Genomic DNA, 15,604 nt, shown 5'->3' on the forward strand with positions numbered 1-15,604 from the left:
GCAATAACCTCCAGACAAGGTCAGGTACCGCCTAGAGCCGTGGTCAGCAAACCGCGGCTCTCGAGCCACATGCGGCTCTTTGGCCCCTTGGTTGCGGCTTTTCTACAAAATACCACGGCCTGGGCGAGTCTTTTTCGAAGAAGTGGCGTTAGAAGAAGTTTACATTTAAAGATGTTGGTTCTCAAAAGAAATTTCAATCGCTGTCCTGTTGATATTTGGCTCGTGTTGACTGATGAGTTTGCCGACCGCTGGCCTGGAGGGACAGAAGCCGCCCACGCAGGCTGTGAGGACGGAGGGAAAGAGGGCTTCCACCTGCTGGCCCAGGGGCGGGTGGCGTGGGCCTCTGCTGAGCCGGAGCGCGTGGCTAAGTGAACGGTCACAGGCCGGAGTCTGGGAGTCTTTATTGGCGCTGGGAAAGTCGGCAGTTCACCTCGGTGAGAGGCAGACTGTGTGAAAGGAGCAGCGACGGCGGCGGACGCCCAGGTCCCGGCTGCAGTGGGGATCCTGCTCGCCTGCAAGCAGTCCTCAGGCACGCACACACGCACACACGCTCACACACGCTCTTCTGCACACGCACACGCTCACACACACTCACTCACACGGGGGCGGGGGGCTCGGAGCCGGGAGCCCTGCCTGCACAGCTGCTCCGCCCTGGGAGAGGCGGCGGGGCTGGGGCGGGAGGACTCCTGAAGGAAACCAGGGCTGGAGGAGCGGGTGCCGGTGTTCTGCAGTTGGGGAGAAGGGGACCGAGCAGGGGGAGCCCCCTGGGCGGGGGCACGGGGAGACGCTGGGAGGGGCTCGGGAGGGTCGAGGTGGGAGAAAATGCCGTCGTCTCCTCTCCTTCCCTCGCCCCAGCCGCACCGCGGGGCCAGAGCCGGGGGCACAGAAAGCCTGGGGCACCCAGGGGCCCCCTGTGTCCTGGGAAGGCACTGAACCAGGGGGACCGTCCTGGAGAGCGGGGAGTCTCCCCAAGTCCCCCAACAGGGGAGACAGGGGGGGACAGAGCAAGAAGGGTCTTACATGCCGGTTACGGGGGCAACGAGACTGGGGAAGCACGAACCCTGTTCTCACCGAAACACGGAGGGCGGCGGGCGGGCGGCCCCGTGGCCTCCGGGGCGGCGGGGGCGGCGAGGGGGAGGCCTGGCCGGGCCGGCCCTGTGTCCGTGGTGGGGGTGGAGGCGGGGGCGGGGCGAGGGGGGCCTCCCGCCCCCGGCCGGGGCTACCAGAGCACAGCCCCGTCCAGGTTCCCGTAGCCGGGCTCGGCCCGCAGCCGCCAGTACGTGTTGTTGGTCACCCACCACTCCTTCCCGCTGCCGTCCGTCTGCCGCCTGCGGGGGCCAGGGGGGACTGTGAGCGTCCGGATGGAGGCGCTCCGGGTGCAGGAGGGGCAGGGGGGCAGGGGAGCCCTCCGCGGGGCGGGCCCGGACCTGAAGAAGCGAGCCTGGTGCACGATGTTGTTCTCCTCCATCACCCGGCGCCGGTCCCGCTGCAGCTGCTCGATCCTCCTCTTCTGGGCCTCGGCGGCCTGGATGTTCCCCTCCTCCAGGTACCTGCGCGTCCACACGGCCATCAGGGGACGGCCCTCCGGGGCCCCCACACCCCAGGCCCGGGCAGTGGGGGGAAGGAAGGCCGCAGTCCCCGCTCCGGGGCGGTGGGGGAGCCCGCCCCGCACTGACCGCTGGTCCGGCCGCAGCCGCGTGTCCGTGGACGGCAGGGACCGCTTCAGCTCGGCCGTCAGCTCATTCAGCTCCAGGGCGAACTGGGTGAAGCCGAAGTTGCGCTCATGGTCGGGGGGCATGGAGTCTGGGGGGGAAGGGAGGGGCTGGGCAGGCGGACCTCCACAGCGGCCCGCCCCGCCAGGCCTCCCCCGGCGCCCCGCTTACTGGGCTTCCAGATGCACTGGCCCCCGGGCGGGGGGCCCCGGAACAGCCCCTCGTTCCACTTCCCGAAGAGCCGGTGGAGGACGCGGCCGCTGCGGCTGAGCACGGCGCCCTGCACCTCGTGGATGCTGGAGCTCCAGTACTTGGCCTGGGGGGGGCGGGGCAGGGGCTTAGGGGGGTGTTCCCTCTGCTGCCCCAGCGTGAGCCCCAGGGGCAGCCCGGCAGGGGCAGGGGAGGGGGCAGGGGTGGGGTGGGGCGGGGGCAGAGGTGGGGGCAAGGGCAGGGGCAGGGCAAGGGCAGGGGCAGGGGCAGAGGCAGGGGCGGGGCAGGGGGAGGGACAGGGGGAGGGACAGGGAAGGGGCAAGGCAGGGGCAGGAGCAGGGGCAGGGGCAGGGGCAGGGGCAGGGGGAGGGGCAGGGGCAGGGGCAGGGAAGGAGCAGGGGCAGGGGCAGGGGCAGGGGCAGGGACAGGGGCAGGGGCAGGGGCAGGGGCAGGAGCAGGGGGAGGGGCAGGGAAGGGGCAGGGGGAGGGGCAGGGCAGGGGCAGGGGCAGGGGCAGGGGCAGGGGCAGGGGCAGGGAAGGAGCAGGGGCAAGGGCAGGGGCAGGGGCAGGGGCAGGGGCAGGGGCAGGGGCAGGGGCAGGGGCAGGGGCAGGGGGAGGGCCAGGGGCGGGGGTGGAGGCGGGGGCGCCCACCTTGCAGAAGGTGATCTTGCAGTGGCAGGAGCTGTCCTTGGTGTTCCGAATGAGGACCTCCCCGTAGTGCTCGATCCAGCGCTGGCCGCTCAGGATGTTGTGAATGCAGGACGTCACCTTGTTCCACTCAAAGTGGTCCCCAAACCTGCGGGGGGCAGCAGCCGGCCCTGAGCCAGAGCCCCCGCTCTTTGGGGGCAGGGCCCCTGGGTCTGTGGGAGACACCCCGGTCCTGGCTCTGACCTGCCGTGAAGGGGGACTGGCTTATAAAGCAGAGCGGCCTTCCCAGAAAACTCAACTAACACGTCTCCGCTCGTTAAACGCCGGAGTGCCTGCGTCAGCATGTCAGACTCGTGGCCCTCGGGCTGCAGAACGAGGCATGCGGCCCGCCAGCAGCGAGTCTGACGTGCTTGGTCATAGAGTTTTAAAAAGGACGGTGATAAACTACCCTGTTTACCCCCCACTTCTACCGTTGTCACTCATTACTCTCACTTTATTTTAAAATATATATATATTTTATTTCAGAGAGGAAGGGAGAGGGAGAGAGAGAGAGAAACAGACCGAGCCCGCACCGGACATGTGTCTTGACCGGGAATCGAACTGTGACTTCCTGCCGGTCACACTTATTTTATAGAAGGGGGAGCTCGGGGCTCGGAGGCGTCAAGTCCTTTTTGCCACTTGCGTGACTGCAGTCCCCATCTGTAAAATGAGCTGGATGTGGTGTGTGGCCAGTTCCGAGATCATTTAGGTATGCGTGTATGTATGTGTGCGTGTGCATGTGCCTGCGTGTGCGTGTGTTCTGGCTTGAAGTCTCCCATGCATTGCTTCTGTGAGTCACGGTCAAAAAGTGTGAAAGCCGCTGCCTCGGATGATGGCGATGATGAGCCCTCCCAGCTCCCCCAAGCTAAGCTGCTCCCCCCTTCCTATGGGGAGCTGCTGCAGATACAGGGGCAAAGGCCCACTCACCAGCCCGCCCCAAACAGCTGGGGCCGACCTCTATCCGGCCCTGCCTCCCCCCTCCCGGCCCTGCCTCCCCCCTCCCGGCCCTGCCTCCCCCCACCCCGGCCCTGCCTCCCCCCCACCCCACCCCACCCCCCGGCCCTGCCTCCCCCCCCCCTCCCGGCCCTGCCTCCCCCCCCCCTCCCGGCCCTGCCTCCCCCCCCCCCCGGCCCTGCCTCCCCCCCCCCCCGGCCCTGCCTCCTCCCCCCCCCCGGCCCTGCCTCCCCCCCCCCGCCCCCGCCCCCCCCCCCCCTCCCGGCCCTGCCTCCCCCCTCCCGGCCGGAGGAGGGGCCTGTGGGCGGGGCCTGGCTGCCGAGCGCCAGGACACGCACCGGGGCAGGCTGACGTTCACGGTCCCCACGGGCACGATCTCCAGCGACTTCCCCCAGAACTTGTTCTTCCATTTCATGTCTGCAGGGGGGTGGGAGGGAGAGGAACAGCAATGACAAGACCACAGAGTGTCCCAGCCCCTCCCCCATCCGCCCTGCTCGCCCCGCCCCCCAGGTCCACCCGCCCCCGGCCCCCCTCACCTTGCCAGAAAATGAAGTTCTCAGACTCCGCATGGCACGCCGAGATGGGGGGGTGGTGGGAGACCTTGGGGAACAAGGAAGTTCTGAGGTTGCCCTTGAGGCCCCCGAAAGCCCCTTATCCCCCTTTCCTCTCCTCCCCCCTCCCCTGGGAACCAGATCAGTTAGTTTCAGTCTCTCCCTGGGGTCCTCGGCCACCACCCGAAGCCCATCATTCTCTCTGTGTCCACAAGGCCCCTGCGCTCTCCCTTCTCACTCGCTCCCCGCCGGAGTCCCCTCACCGCCCGGTCTGTGGGCCCTCCAGACCCCCTGCTGAGGCTGAGAGTCCTCTCAGGGACAGGGGGGGACTCCACTGCGCCCCAACCCTCCCAGGGGGACCCCTTCCCTCCCCTTCTCCCCAAAGCGGGGATCATCCTGCAGCCTCCGCACCACCTGGGAAACCCTGACCTGGTGCCCACCCCGAACCTTGGGCTCCGGCATCTCCCAGCCAGCGGTCTGGCCTCTCTGCCCAGCCCGTCACCTGGCGCTCCTGCCCGCACTCCCGGCCGCTCTGCTTTGTCTGCATGGCCTGACAGCCAGGGCTTCCCCTCCTTCCCACGCAGCTGCAACCCCTCCACCGCTCCCAGGCCTCTCACCTGACCCCTGCGGCCACTCGCCACACCCCCAGCACCTGCAGACCCCTCTGTGCTGCCCCCACGCCCCGGTGTCACACAGACAGCACACGCTGAGCAACGTCAAACCCGACCGCGCGCCTCCGCCTGGGACCTCAGCACCACCCGGTCCTCTGAGGGCCCCCACCCAAGCCTGCTCTCCATCCATTCACCCCCGGCAGCAGGGGGAGAACACAGCACTCCTTCCACAACTTACGGGCTCCCATCCTGTCCTCTGTCAGGCCGGGGCCCCTCCTGTCCGTCCTCCCATCCCTTCCTGCAGGGCCCCCTCCCTCCCATCGCCCCCTCCCTGCACTGCAGTCTTCCCTCCGCTCGCTCTCTCTCTCCGAACAGAAACGGATCCTACTCCTGCCACCTGAAGCCAGAGGCACCGGGCCTTTCTGGTCAGGCGCAGCGGAAGGCAGGCCCGGGCCGTGCTGCCCCAGACGGGCGAGGTGGGGCCGCGCTCTGCTGTCCACGCCGCTGGGCGGTGGGAACTCGCCACCGCGTTTCCACACACATTTAAAATCTAAGCCAACACACAAAACTGCCTCACCCCTTTATCTGCCCCTCCGGCTGCCACCGTCTTTCCTTCCTCTTTTCCCTCAGGGTAACGTTTTTTTGAAACATCCCGCACTTCTCTCTCTTACTTCCACTTTACCGGCCCTGGAACCCAGCCTCACCCACAACCTGTGTCTGATCTCCCTCATCAGGAAGCTACGGGCACCCGCTAAGTCCCGTGGCCCCGCCTACCCTGCACCTCAGGGCTCCTCCACCCGCCCCACCCCTTCCTGGCAGCAGTCGGGGACTCCGCCTGCCCTGAGGGGCGACTTCCCGATCCCTCTGCCCCGTCCAGTGCCTTCCGAGGAGCTCCAAGCCCAGATGCCCCAGGGCCCACTGGACGTCTCCCTCTGAAAGTCAAGCCCCCGTGGACAGGAGCCTCCCTAACTCAGTTCCCTGCCTCCCAGATGCCCCCTCTTCTTGCTGCCTGACAATGCCACACACACACCCCAAATCCGAATTCCAGACCAGACCCCCCTCAGACTGCTCCCTCCCATCAGCCGCCTCCCTGCTCCCCGTGTGTAAGAGCATCCCGCTGACAGCCGAGTCCTGTCAAGGGCAAGACATAAACAGCTCTTCACCCCCCACCCGTCCACCAGTCCCGCGGCCACGGCCTAAGTGCAGGTCCCCATCAGCTCAGAGGAAGGACCGGAAGGCCTCCTAATGGCTCTCTGGCCGCGCAGAAGCGTGATTCTGAGCACGTCACTCCACCACCCCAACCCTCCAGGGACTCCCTGCAGCCTTCAGGATTTAAAAGCAACCAGCCCCTCCTCACCTTCACCACCTGCAGGGCTCCTGGGGCTGGCCCTGCCCTGTCCCCCAGCCCTGTCCCTAACGCCTCCATCCCTTCCTTTACCGTCTGGACACCCCGTCCTACCCACTCCTGGCGAACTCCCAATTCACCCTGCAAGATGTAGCTCAAGATCACCCCCTAGAGTCGGGGTGGGGAACCTTTTTGCTGCCAAGGGCCATTTGCATATTTCTAACATCATTCGCTTAATATAATTCACTTACTATGAATTATGCTGCTCTGAAAAAAGCTCCTAGATTTATTGAATGTCAAGTCCCACCTGTGATTGCCTTGGTGAGGGCCAGACCAGATGATGTTGCGGGCCTTATACCACCTGCGGGCCGGACATTCCCCACCCCTGCCCCAGAGCCTGCCTTCCCAGGACACTCACCTGGGAGTTCAGACCAGCAACCTCCTACGAGCTCCCATGACACCAGCTCTAGCCTGGGGCACAGCAGCCCCTGGTTTCAGTCCGTCTCCCACACTAAGCGGGGAGCTCCTTCAAGCAGAGCCCTCTGTCCCTCCCTCACGTGGCCCCTGCTCTCCCAGGCCCTGGCCGCTCTGGAGCTCAGGGGCTCCCCTCCCCGGTCACCGCGAGGACCGCCCCCTCCCGCTCACACCTGCTCGCTGATGAAGCGGAAGCCGCGGTCAGGCCGCTCGCACTCGTAGGTCTCCCCGAGGACGGGGTTGAAGGGCTTGCAGCCGGCCCGGTGGTAGGTGGAGGAGTAGGCAGAGACAGCGAAGGCTGCGATGTACACCTGCGGGGGCGGCGGGGAGAAGCCACTGGGTGGTGGGCCCGGGGCACGGGCTGGGGCCCCGGGGTGGGGCTTGGGCAGCCAGGGGACGGCGCGGCCAGGGGCCCGCGGGGGAGGGGGAGGGGCAGCCAGACTGGCGGGGCGGCGGGGGCCGCACCATGCGCTCGCAGGGGTCGGCGACGCGGCTGGCCTGGTCCAGGAGGCTGCTGTACTCGAGCTCCTCGCACAGCCGCTGCAGCGTGTTGAGCGGCTCGTTGAGCTGCACGGGCATGGACACCTTGGACAGGTCTTTGCCGATGTTGTTCCGCAGGATGTTCCACAGGCTCACGTCCACGCCGGGCCCGCTGGCCGCCGGCAGGCAGCGGCGACGGGGCGGCCCCAGAGCTCTCCCTGCAGCACACAGCCCTGGGGCCCGCCCGGCCAGGTCACTCCCGGCGCCCGGCCCCAGCAGGCCCGCAGCCCGGCCCACAGCCCCCCGCCTCCCCCGCAAGGCCCAGCCTGGACTCACTAGGGGGCAGGGCGGCTGGGAATCTAATTCTTTTTTTTTTTTTTAATGTATTTTTATTGATTTCAGAGAGGAAGGGGGAGGGGGATAGAAACGTTGATGATGAGAATCATCGATCAGCTGCCTCCTGCACGCCCCCCCGACCGGGAATGGAGCCCACAATCCGGGCATGCGCCCCCCAACCGGAACCGAACCCAGGACCCCTCGGTCTGCAGGTCGATGCAGGATCTAATTCTTCAGTTCATAAGCCTGCGTGCGCTCTATCCACTGAGCCACATCAGCTAGGGCTGGGATCTAATTCTTGACATGCTTGAGGGGGGACCCTGTACCCCAGAAACCCTTTCCGAGTCCCCACCCTTGTCTTCTGTTCCTTCCATAACGGGAACAGAGACTGATATCAGGCTGTGGGTTACTCAGCCCATTTCACAGGTGAGGTCACGGGCTCCAGCAAGTCAGACGACACTTCCAAAGCCACCCTGCTGAGCAGTGGCCACGTGGGGGCGTCTCCGTCTCGAAGGCCCTCCCTGACCCTTTTCAGAAAACTAGGATGGAGACGCCCCCAGACCGGAGTCCGTCCCACCTCTGGAGCCACTTCTGGAACATTCCAGAGCTATGAACATTCCTCACCTCCAGGGCCACCTCGGAATTAGCACCCAAAGCTACTGGTCACCACAAGGGACTGCCTCCCGGGGGCCTGGGCTGTGGCCACCACCGTCGCCCCTCCCCCCCTCCCTGCCCAGACACCCACGGGCACCTTTCTGATAGCGCTCGGCGCCCCGGAGGTCCAGCACCTCCTCGGACAGGCTGGTGGTGATCTCACTGACGCTCGACTCCTCCTCCTCTGAGCCCTGGGCCGGGACAGATGACAGGCCGGGCAGCTGGGCAGTGCCCAGGGCCTGGCAAGGCGCTGCCCAGCTAGCCCTTTGGTGGGAAGGGGAAGAGAATATATTTGGGGAGGTCTGAGCCCTAAGACACTGGCCCGGGAGGCCTGGCATGCCTGGGGGAGGGCCTGGCCGTATGCGTGGGGCGGGAGGTTGAGGGTTAGGGGGTTGGGGAGAGAAACTCGGGGACTTTGAATCCGTGAGGGAAACTAAGGGACTGGAAACTGGGATCACCAAGATTCGAGGGTGTAGGGTGGGGTTCAAGGGAGCACGGGGTCTGAAATGGGGTCACAAGAAGGTGGCTGGGATGGAGCCGAGGCAGCAATTTCAGGGGAGCCCGACGGGGACAGAGTGTGTCACACTGGACGGAGGTCCTGGGCAGAGACCCGTGAGCAGGGCCCTCAAACCCAGCGGGGCTGTCCGAGGTCCCAGACCAGCAGCTGAGGCGGTGAGAAAGAACGGGGACCCCATAGTCTCTCTGGCTCCCGCCCCTATACCCGCAGGGCCCCCCGCTCTGACGGCCAGCTTCCCACCCCCCTCACCTCGTTCTCAGAAGAGCTGGCGGAGAGCAGCACCTCGCAGGCGTCGAAGAACTCCGTGTGGGAATCGGCGAGGGACAGGACGCTGCTCTGAGACAGCTGGGGGGTCAGCTCTCGGCCCTTCATGTACAGCGTATCTTGCTGCGGGAGCGGGACGGGGGTCAGCCGGGCCGGGGGAGGCAGGCAGGGCTCCCCCCGCCTGCCAGCTCCCTCCGGAGGGAAGCATAACCGGGACCGAGTGTGAAACCCATCAGGCAGGAGAAGACGGGGCGAGCGTAGCGGAGTGAACCCCAGCCTGGGGGTGGGGAGACACGGGTCGCACAGTAGCTGTCCACGCCTCCTGGAGCTGAGCGGGGCTCCAGGCCCTTTGGGTGCGTGAAGTCCGTCTGGGCTGACCCTCCCCCTGTGAGGCTGAGTGTCCTCGTTCCCCCCACTTCGCAGAGGACGACACCGAGGCTCTGTGTCACAGCGTCGGCCTGCAGTGGAGCCACATTCAAACCCACGGAGGCCCCGGAGTCTCTGCTCGGACCCCTAACTCCAGCGCGGCTGGCCCACCACGGGGAGAGCGGGGCCCTCAGTGGGACTCTGTGAGCCTCAGTCTCCTCCCCTGACTCGAGGGAAGGAATCGCTGCCGCACGGGCCTCCGAATTAAATGTTCAGCAATGGCCAGGAGGTGGCTGCCGCCAGGGTGGGACGTGAAAGGGTGCGAGCTGGGGTTTCTGGGCCGCTGCAGGTCTGAACTCCCACCCTGCCTTCTTCCCGCTAGAGCATGGGGCCCAGGAGAAATGGTCCCCAGAGGCCACCGGCTCCTACCTCCTCGGGGTTGAGGGAGCTGAAGGAGTCCGCCGTGGTGTCCGAGGAGATGGACAGTGAGTGGAGGCGCCTTGGGCCAGTGGAGGCCTCGGAGAGCTGCAGTGGGAGGGGAAGAAGGAGGAAGAGGGGGAGGAGACAGGGCCCCAGGAGGATAAGCCTGTCCTGCCCTGCCAGGCAGATACGGCCTCTGATCTGGGACCACCCCCAGGTGTGCAGACCTCAGTCTCCAGCCCCCTCCTCCCATCGGCCACCCTGCCCCCAAGCCTCACCCCCAGTCTGGACAGCTCGGAGCCCTGGTGCAGATCCCGCAGGTGGTCCCGTTCGGCGGTGAGGGCGGCCAGCACGCTGCTGAGGGAGCTGTGCACTGCGAGGGCAGGGGCAGGCCGTCAGACCCTCCTCCTCCTCCTCCTCGCCCCGGCTCCCGCCGCCCGCCAGCGCACACTCACCCTTCTGGGCCAGGGCCCAGAAGCTGCGCTGCAGGTGGGCATAGTCTGGGGGTGGCAGCCCCCGGGGTCCGGAGTGGTCCCGCGACTCCAGGTACCGAGACAGGTTGGGGACGGAGCCGTGGAGACGCCCCACCTGTCGGGGGGAGGAGGAGAGGGATTGAAGGGGACGGCGATCTTCAGAGCTTCCCCCAGGGACGGGGTCTGCGCCCCACCTCACCCGCCCAATGGTGTCGTCCTTGGCGAAGCTCTGAGTGCACCACATGCGGCTGCTCCGCTTGCCCTTCTTGGGTCTCTCCGTCGTCACCGAGGCCTAGCGAGTGCCGGGAGGGAGGGAGGGCGGTGTCACGCTCGGGGCGGGGAGAGGTGGCCCCAGGAGAGGGCCCGGGGACAAGCGACACCCCAGGGAGAGGATCCCGACGCCCGGGCAGACGGGAGGAAGGCTCGCCCCAAAGGGACAGAGCGACAGTCTGGTCGTTGGAAGAGAGAGACTGGGCGGACGTGTGCCTCTGACGACAGCAGTGGCGTGAGGGACCGGGGACCTGTCCCAGGAAGTGATGGCATGGCAGCGGCAAGCCGGCGGGAGCCCCCCGCCCCCCCCCGCAGGAGCCTGCACCCCGCCCCCGCCCCCCCGCCCCGGGCCTCACCTGGTGTGTGGGGATCACGGGGGCCGAGGGGATGCGGTGCAGGGACTCCAGGCTCTGGAGGAGTCTGTGCAGCTCCTGGAGCTTCCCCTGGCACTCCGAGAGCTCTGCGGGAAGAACGGGTGAGCAAGTCCTCCCCACACTGGACGGGCACGCCCAAGTCTGTCCCCCAGCTTTCCTTCCTCCTCCCCCGGCAGCCAGGGACATCCAGAGAGTCTCCCGTCCCCCGAATCCCGAATCCCGAGCCCACAGAAGTTCCCGTTCCCACCCGTGGTCTGGCCCCACCCTGGTTTCCCCCGGAACACGGCACCCGATGGCCACTGTCACCCCCTCACACCTTCCCTCTGCTGCCTCACGCTCTCTGGGGCCCCACCTGGTTTGCACTCCCCTCTCCCCGGCCTGCATCACAGCCCCCGTCCAGGAACCCGGTTCTCCAGCCCCACTCCCTGCACCTCCTCCCTGCATTGGCGCCTGCGTCTTCTCTCTCCTGAGGCCTGGCCCTGCGTCTCGCCTGCCCGTGTGCCACGAGCCCCCCCGCCCTCTGCAGGCCTGGGACCCCCCGGACAGGGCCTGAGGAGACCCCGTCGGTCAGCGTGGAGGCAGGGGCTGTCTCCCCCATCGCACTGGGCGCCCTGGGGCGGGAAGGTGCCATGTTAACATGTCCTTCTCCTCCTTGTGACCGCAGATGCCACGCCAACCTGACCGTGTGGGCCCTGCCTGCCGAGCCGTGATGCCAGGGCCCCTCACCGTGAGAGCAGCGGTCTAGGCCGTCACTGCCCCGCAGCCAAGAAGACACCTTCTCCCGAGGCCCCACCCCGGGCAGAGCGGAGGCACTGATCGCTGCCGGGAGCTGGGCACCGGGACCCTGTGGGGTGAGCCAAGGGTCAGGAAGGACGGTGCCCACCTCCCCGGGTCTCACCACCCCCAAACCCCACGGCTCCTGCCCCAGCGCCCATCTGACCTTCCGGTGAGAGTTGCTGGGCAGCGGGCCGCGGGACACGTCCAGGCGCGGGGCCAGGCGGTGGGCACGCAGCTGGGCCACCCAGCTCTGGAACAGGTCCTGAGATTTGATCTGCAGATGTAGGGGGGCGGGGAACGGACACATGAAAGGAGGACTGCTTTCCAAGGCAGGAAGTTGGGGCTCTGGCTTTCTGTCCAGCTTCTGCAAAGGCCCCCGCAGGAGATGGAGCCCCGCTTCCCTGATGTCCGAGCTCCGAGGTCTGTCTGTTCATGTAACAACCCGCAGGGGCGGTTTGCCATTGGCCATTGGACACGACGGGAGCTCCCTTCTGATCAAACTCAGGGACGGACCCTCAGCCCCTGCCCCCCTCTCCTGGGTGCCCCCGTGCCTCTGCCAGGCTGGGGACCAAGCCACCAACTGGCTGCCGGGATGTCACCTTGAGGTGGTAGATGTTGTCTTCGGTGTCAAGGTCAATGCGCTGGGCCTTTTTGTTGATGGACATGACAGACAGTCGGACATCGATGGAGCCATGCAGCTTCCCCTTGGTGATCTGGGGTGGGGGGGAGAGTGGGGAAAGGGGGATGTTTTTAGACCCCCGGGTCCAGAGCCATCATGTCCAGAGGCCACTTGAGACCACGCAGCAAGTTCACCCTCATAACCAAGTTGCAGCACCAGCAGGGACCTCCGTCTTCCTTCTGTGCACACGACTCAGAAGTTGCATTCTGAGCTCCAGGGAGGCACGGAGCAGGGAGAACTGTCCCGCCCCCCTCTCGGGGGTCTGCAAGGCTGAGGACTAGAGAGCCGGGCTGCTTGTCCTTCAGCTCCTTACTCCCAGCACGAGAACAGAACGAGGAGGAGGAGGGTCAAGCTCCCCTTTCTCGGGCACTCTTGTGCCGGGCACTGTCCTGGGGGCCGCACCAAGAGGACAGTGACCTGGCACAGGGTGATCGCACTCTCCCCTCTGAGAGGCCCAGGGAAGACACCTGCTCAAGGCCCCACCCCCGGGAATAGTGTGCCTGGGATTCAGACCCTGCGCTGGGGGATTCCGGAAGCCCCCTGCCTGCCCAGGGCATTTTGGGACCCCGTTCCTCCCATCACCCCCAGCCCGGCCCTGACTCACATCTTGCCGAGTGGTCGCATAGCGAAGGATCCCGTCCTCCAGCACGAAGTACCTCTGTGACCAGGACAGAACAGAAGGAACGGGACCCAGGTGACCGAGAGGAAAGGGTGTGGGGAGAGAGAGCAGCTACACACATGGACCCTTCTTCCCCTTCATCACACACACACACACACACACACACACACACACACACCCCGCTACCCAGCAGCCCCCAGCACCCCCCATGCCGCCCTGAATCTGGCCCTTTGCCCCGGAACCTACCTTGTGCCAGCCCTTCAGAGGCCACTTCCTCTTCTTGAGCAGGTGGCCCTCCTGCCTCTCTGGCAGGGCACCCTCTGCACCTCGCCGGCCCCGGGGCTCCTCCACCACCTCCCACAGCTCGGAGGCCTGCGGTCCAGGACAGAGTGGGGGGAGGGGGTGCTGGTGAGGGCCCTTGGGGCCAAATACAGCCCCCCCCCTCCCCGCCTGCTCCCCGCCCTCTGACCTGCTGGGCACTGCCGGACTTTGCAGACTGAGTGCTCCCGGACAGCGAGGGGGGGCCCCGCTCTTGGAAGTCCATGGAGAAGGGAGCGTCCACTCCCTGCTGAGGACCCGGAGCAGGTGGGAGGGGAGGATGTCACCTTGTCCTGAGGGGGCCCTGGAAGCAAGAGAGAGGGAGACCTCGTTAGCGCCGTGCCTGCTGGCGCCTCCTCCACCTCCCACCTGCCCTGCAGCCTCGAGGACCACACTTCACCAACGCACCTTCCGCTCCCCTGAGTCTGTCCCTCCCTCACCTCGGTGGGCCTCCCTGCCTCCACTTCCTGCGGCCGCTGAGACAGCTCAGAGAGGCAGGCCGGTGCCCGGAGGAAACCAGGAAAAGGCCACCCAGCCCCACCCTGAGCACACAATCTTGGGTTCCAGGAAACACTGGGCGCTCTTCTCTGGAGGATTCTTCAGGAGGATCAGAGCAAGGCAGAGGAGTGAAGAAAGAGGCTCCAGAAAAGGCCAGAGGGGTGCAGAGGCGAGACAAGCAAGATCTCAGCCCAGCTCCTCCTCCCTCCTTCAGGACCTGCACCGCCGCCACCATGACCTGGAGACCCCTCTACCAGGGCCCCTTCACCCCAACTCCCCGCTAACTGGTCCCCAGATCCTCTGGTTCTTGGGCTCCCATTTTCTGCATTGGGGAAACTGAGGCCTGGGCCAGCCCCCTGGTTCCCTGTGCCTCCTCCCATCAGACACCCCCCTAGGAGGCCCACCTCAGAGGCTCAGTGTCCCCAGAGCCTCTCCATCTCCCCTCTCTCACCCCAGAGCTGGGTTCCTGAGGAGCACCACCCACCCAGAGCAGGGTACTGAGCAGATGGAGAGGAGCTGGCCAGGAACAGGCCGAGGTCTGCACAGGTCCCTGCAGCAGTGCCCACAGGCGCCCTTGGCACCGGCTCAGGCTGTCCTGGCTCCGCCGGGAGATCAATAATGCATGAGGCTCTGTGTGTGCGACGGGGGAGGGGACGGAGGGGCAAGGCTGGCCGGAGGCTGGGGAGACAGCTCAGGTCTTCGGTGAAGCCTGCGGGCACCTGAGGAGCGGAGGCCGGAGGGAACAGGGACAAGCAGGGCCAGGGTGGCCGCGGGCGGGAGCCGGGCTGGCCGGGAGGTGGGGGCAGAGGGGCCGCTGCTGCCAGGCGCTGACCGAGGGGAGACATTCCCGCATTCGGCCATTGAAAGTTCCCAAACTCTCCCGGTGTTGGGTGTCCCTGTGCCCTTTCCCTGGCCCCGAGGGACCCCGGCCCAGCACCGCTGGCCGCCGAAGGGAGAGGCTCTGTCCTTCGAGGGTGCGGGGTCGCGGGGAGGCAGGTGAGCGCTCTGCCTCCACCTCCATCCCAGTCCCCTTCTCCGGGGGAGCAGCCCCGCCAGCTTCAGGTGGGAGGATGTCAGCGGACGCCGCGCGGCCCCTTACCGCAGGGTCCATGGACGCCCGCTCCTCGGCCCGCCCGCCGCCTGCCTCTGAGTCACCGCGCCCAGGTCGCCCGCTGCCTCCTCATGGAGCTCAGCGCACCGCTGCTGCAGGAACCAGGAAGGAAGGAGGCAGAGGAGCCTCCCCTCAGCCGGATCTCCCTCCCCACCGTCCCCTCCCCCGCTCTTCCTCCCGCCAAGCTCTGGGCAGCTGCTCAGCTCTGCCCCCCTGCTCCCGGGAGGACTCAGGGCCCAGTGACTCCCCAGCGCTGAGGAGGCCGAGGAGCAGCTGGCCTGAGCCAGGGGTGGGAAAGGGTTTACTCAGACTCACCCTGGCCTTGACCCGTTAGTACCCACATCCATTTATTTTATTATTAACTCCCGCCTGTCTCTCGTTTTACATCTGAAAATAGATTGCAAAGTTTGGAGCCAGCGAAGGTATCAGGTGGGTGGGAAGGGACGGATGCCCCTTTTGGACCGTGCGGAGAGCACAGGCAGCAGGGTGGTCACGGCTCCACAGAGCCAGCGGATGGCCCCCCAGAGGCTGCCCTGGCCCCAGGGGGTGGGGGACTCAGAGCCCTGCCTGCTGGGTCTGCACCAGGAGCGGGTCAGGGGGGGAACCAGCTGGCTAGCTGGAGCCAACTTGCGTACCCTCCCTTTCTGAGCACCTCTGCCCTGCTGGCGTGCTCAGTTCTAATTAAAACGGGCTCTTGAGAAAGGTCTAAGCTCCACTGGAATGAACATGAAGCTGACTGACAGCCACGTGCAGAGAGGCCTTTCTGGAAAGTGGGTTTTTAGTGGTGGGGCCTCGGGCTCCGTCGGCCGGTAAAGGGTGCAATGTGGGGTTCTGCTTTGATTCAGAAATGCTTTAGGCCGTTTCCCCCATCCATCTTGTGCCCACATGGCCTTGGCTGACCCCT

The 15,604-nt window shown here is 66.3% G+C and overlaps 1 protein-coding gene across 2 annotated transcripts; it reads right to left on the reverse strand.

Annotated features, from left to right (window-relative positions):
• Positions 1 to 387: 387 nt before the first annotated feature.
• Positions 388 to 14,842, reverse strand: OSBPL7 (oxysterol binding protein like 7). Of its 2 annotated transcripts, none has more exons than XM_036461436.2 (23): positions 14,689 to 14,842; positions 13,243 to 13,395; positions 13,020 to 13,145; positions 12,759 to 12,812; positions 12,075 to 12,188; positions 11,639 to 11,749; positions 11,425 to 11,542; positions 10,681 to 10,784; positions 10,254 to 10,346; positions 10,037 to 10,169; positions 9,860 to 9,954; positions 9,591 to 9,686; positions 8,781 to 8,918; positions 8,112 to 8,205; positions 7,010 to 7,257; positions 6,718 to 6,855; positions 4,100 to 4,163; positions 3,902 to 3,980; positions 2,574 to 2,718; positions 1,884 to 2,028; positions 1,677 to 1,803; positions 1,428 to 1,550; positions 388 to 1,328 (listed from the first exon to the last, which is right to left on the reverse strand). In XM_036461436.2, exons 2-23 carry the CDS (start codon positions 13,315 to 13,317, stop codon positions 1,220 to 1,222), a joined length of 2,529 nt encoding a protein of 842 aa, XP_036317329.1. In that variant the 5' UTR covers positions 13,318 to 13,395; positions 14,689 to 14,842; the 3' UTR covers positions 388 to 1,219. The 2 variants fall into 2 exon arrangements, with proteins under 2 accessions (XP_036317329.1, XP_045426789.1); XM_045570833.1 differs by having other exon boundaries at positions 8,781 to 8,930; positions 14,689 to 14,841.
• Between the last annotated feature and the right edge of the window lie 762 nt (positions 14,843 to 15,604).

The sequence above is a fragment of the Pipistrellus kuhlii genome, unplaced genomic scaffold (assembly GCF_014108245.1).
Source record: "Pipistrellus kuhlii isolate mPipKuh1 unplaced genomic scaffold, mPipKuh1.p scaffold_m20_p_37, whole genome shotgun sequence".
Lineage (NCBI taxonomy): Eukaryota > Metazoa > Chordata > Mammalia > Chiroptera > Vespertilionidae > Pipistrellus > Pipistrellus kuhlii.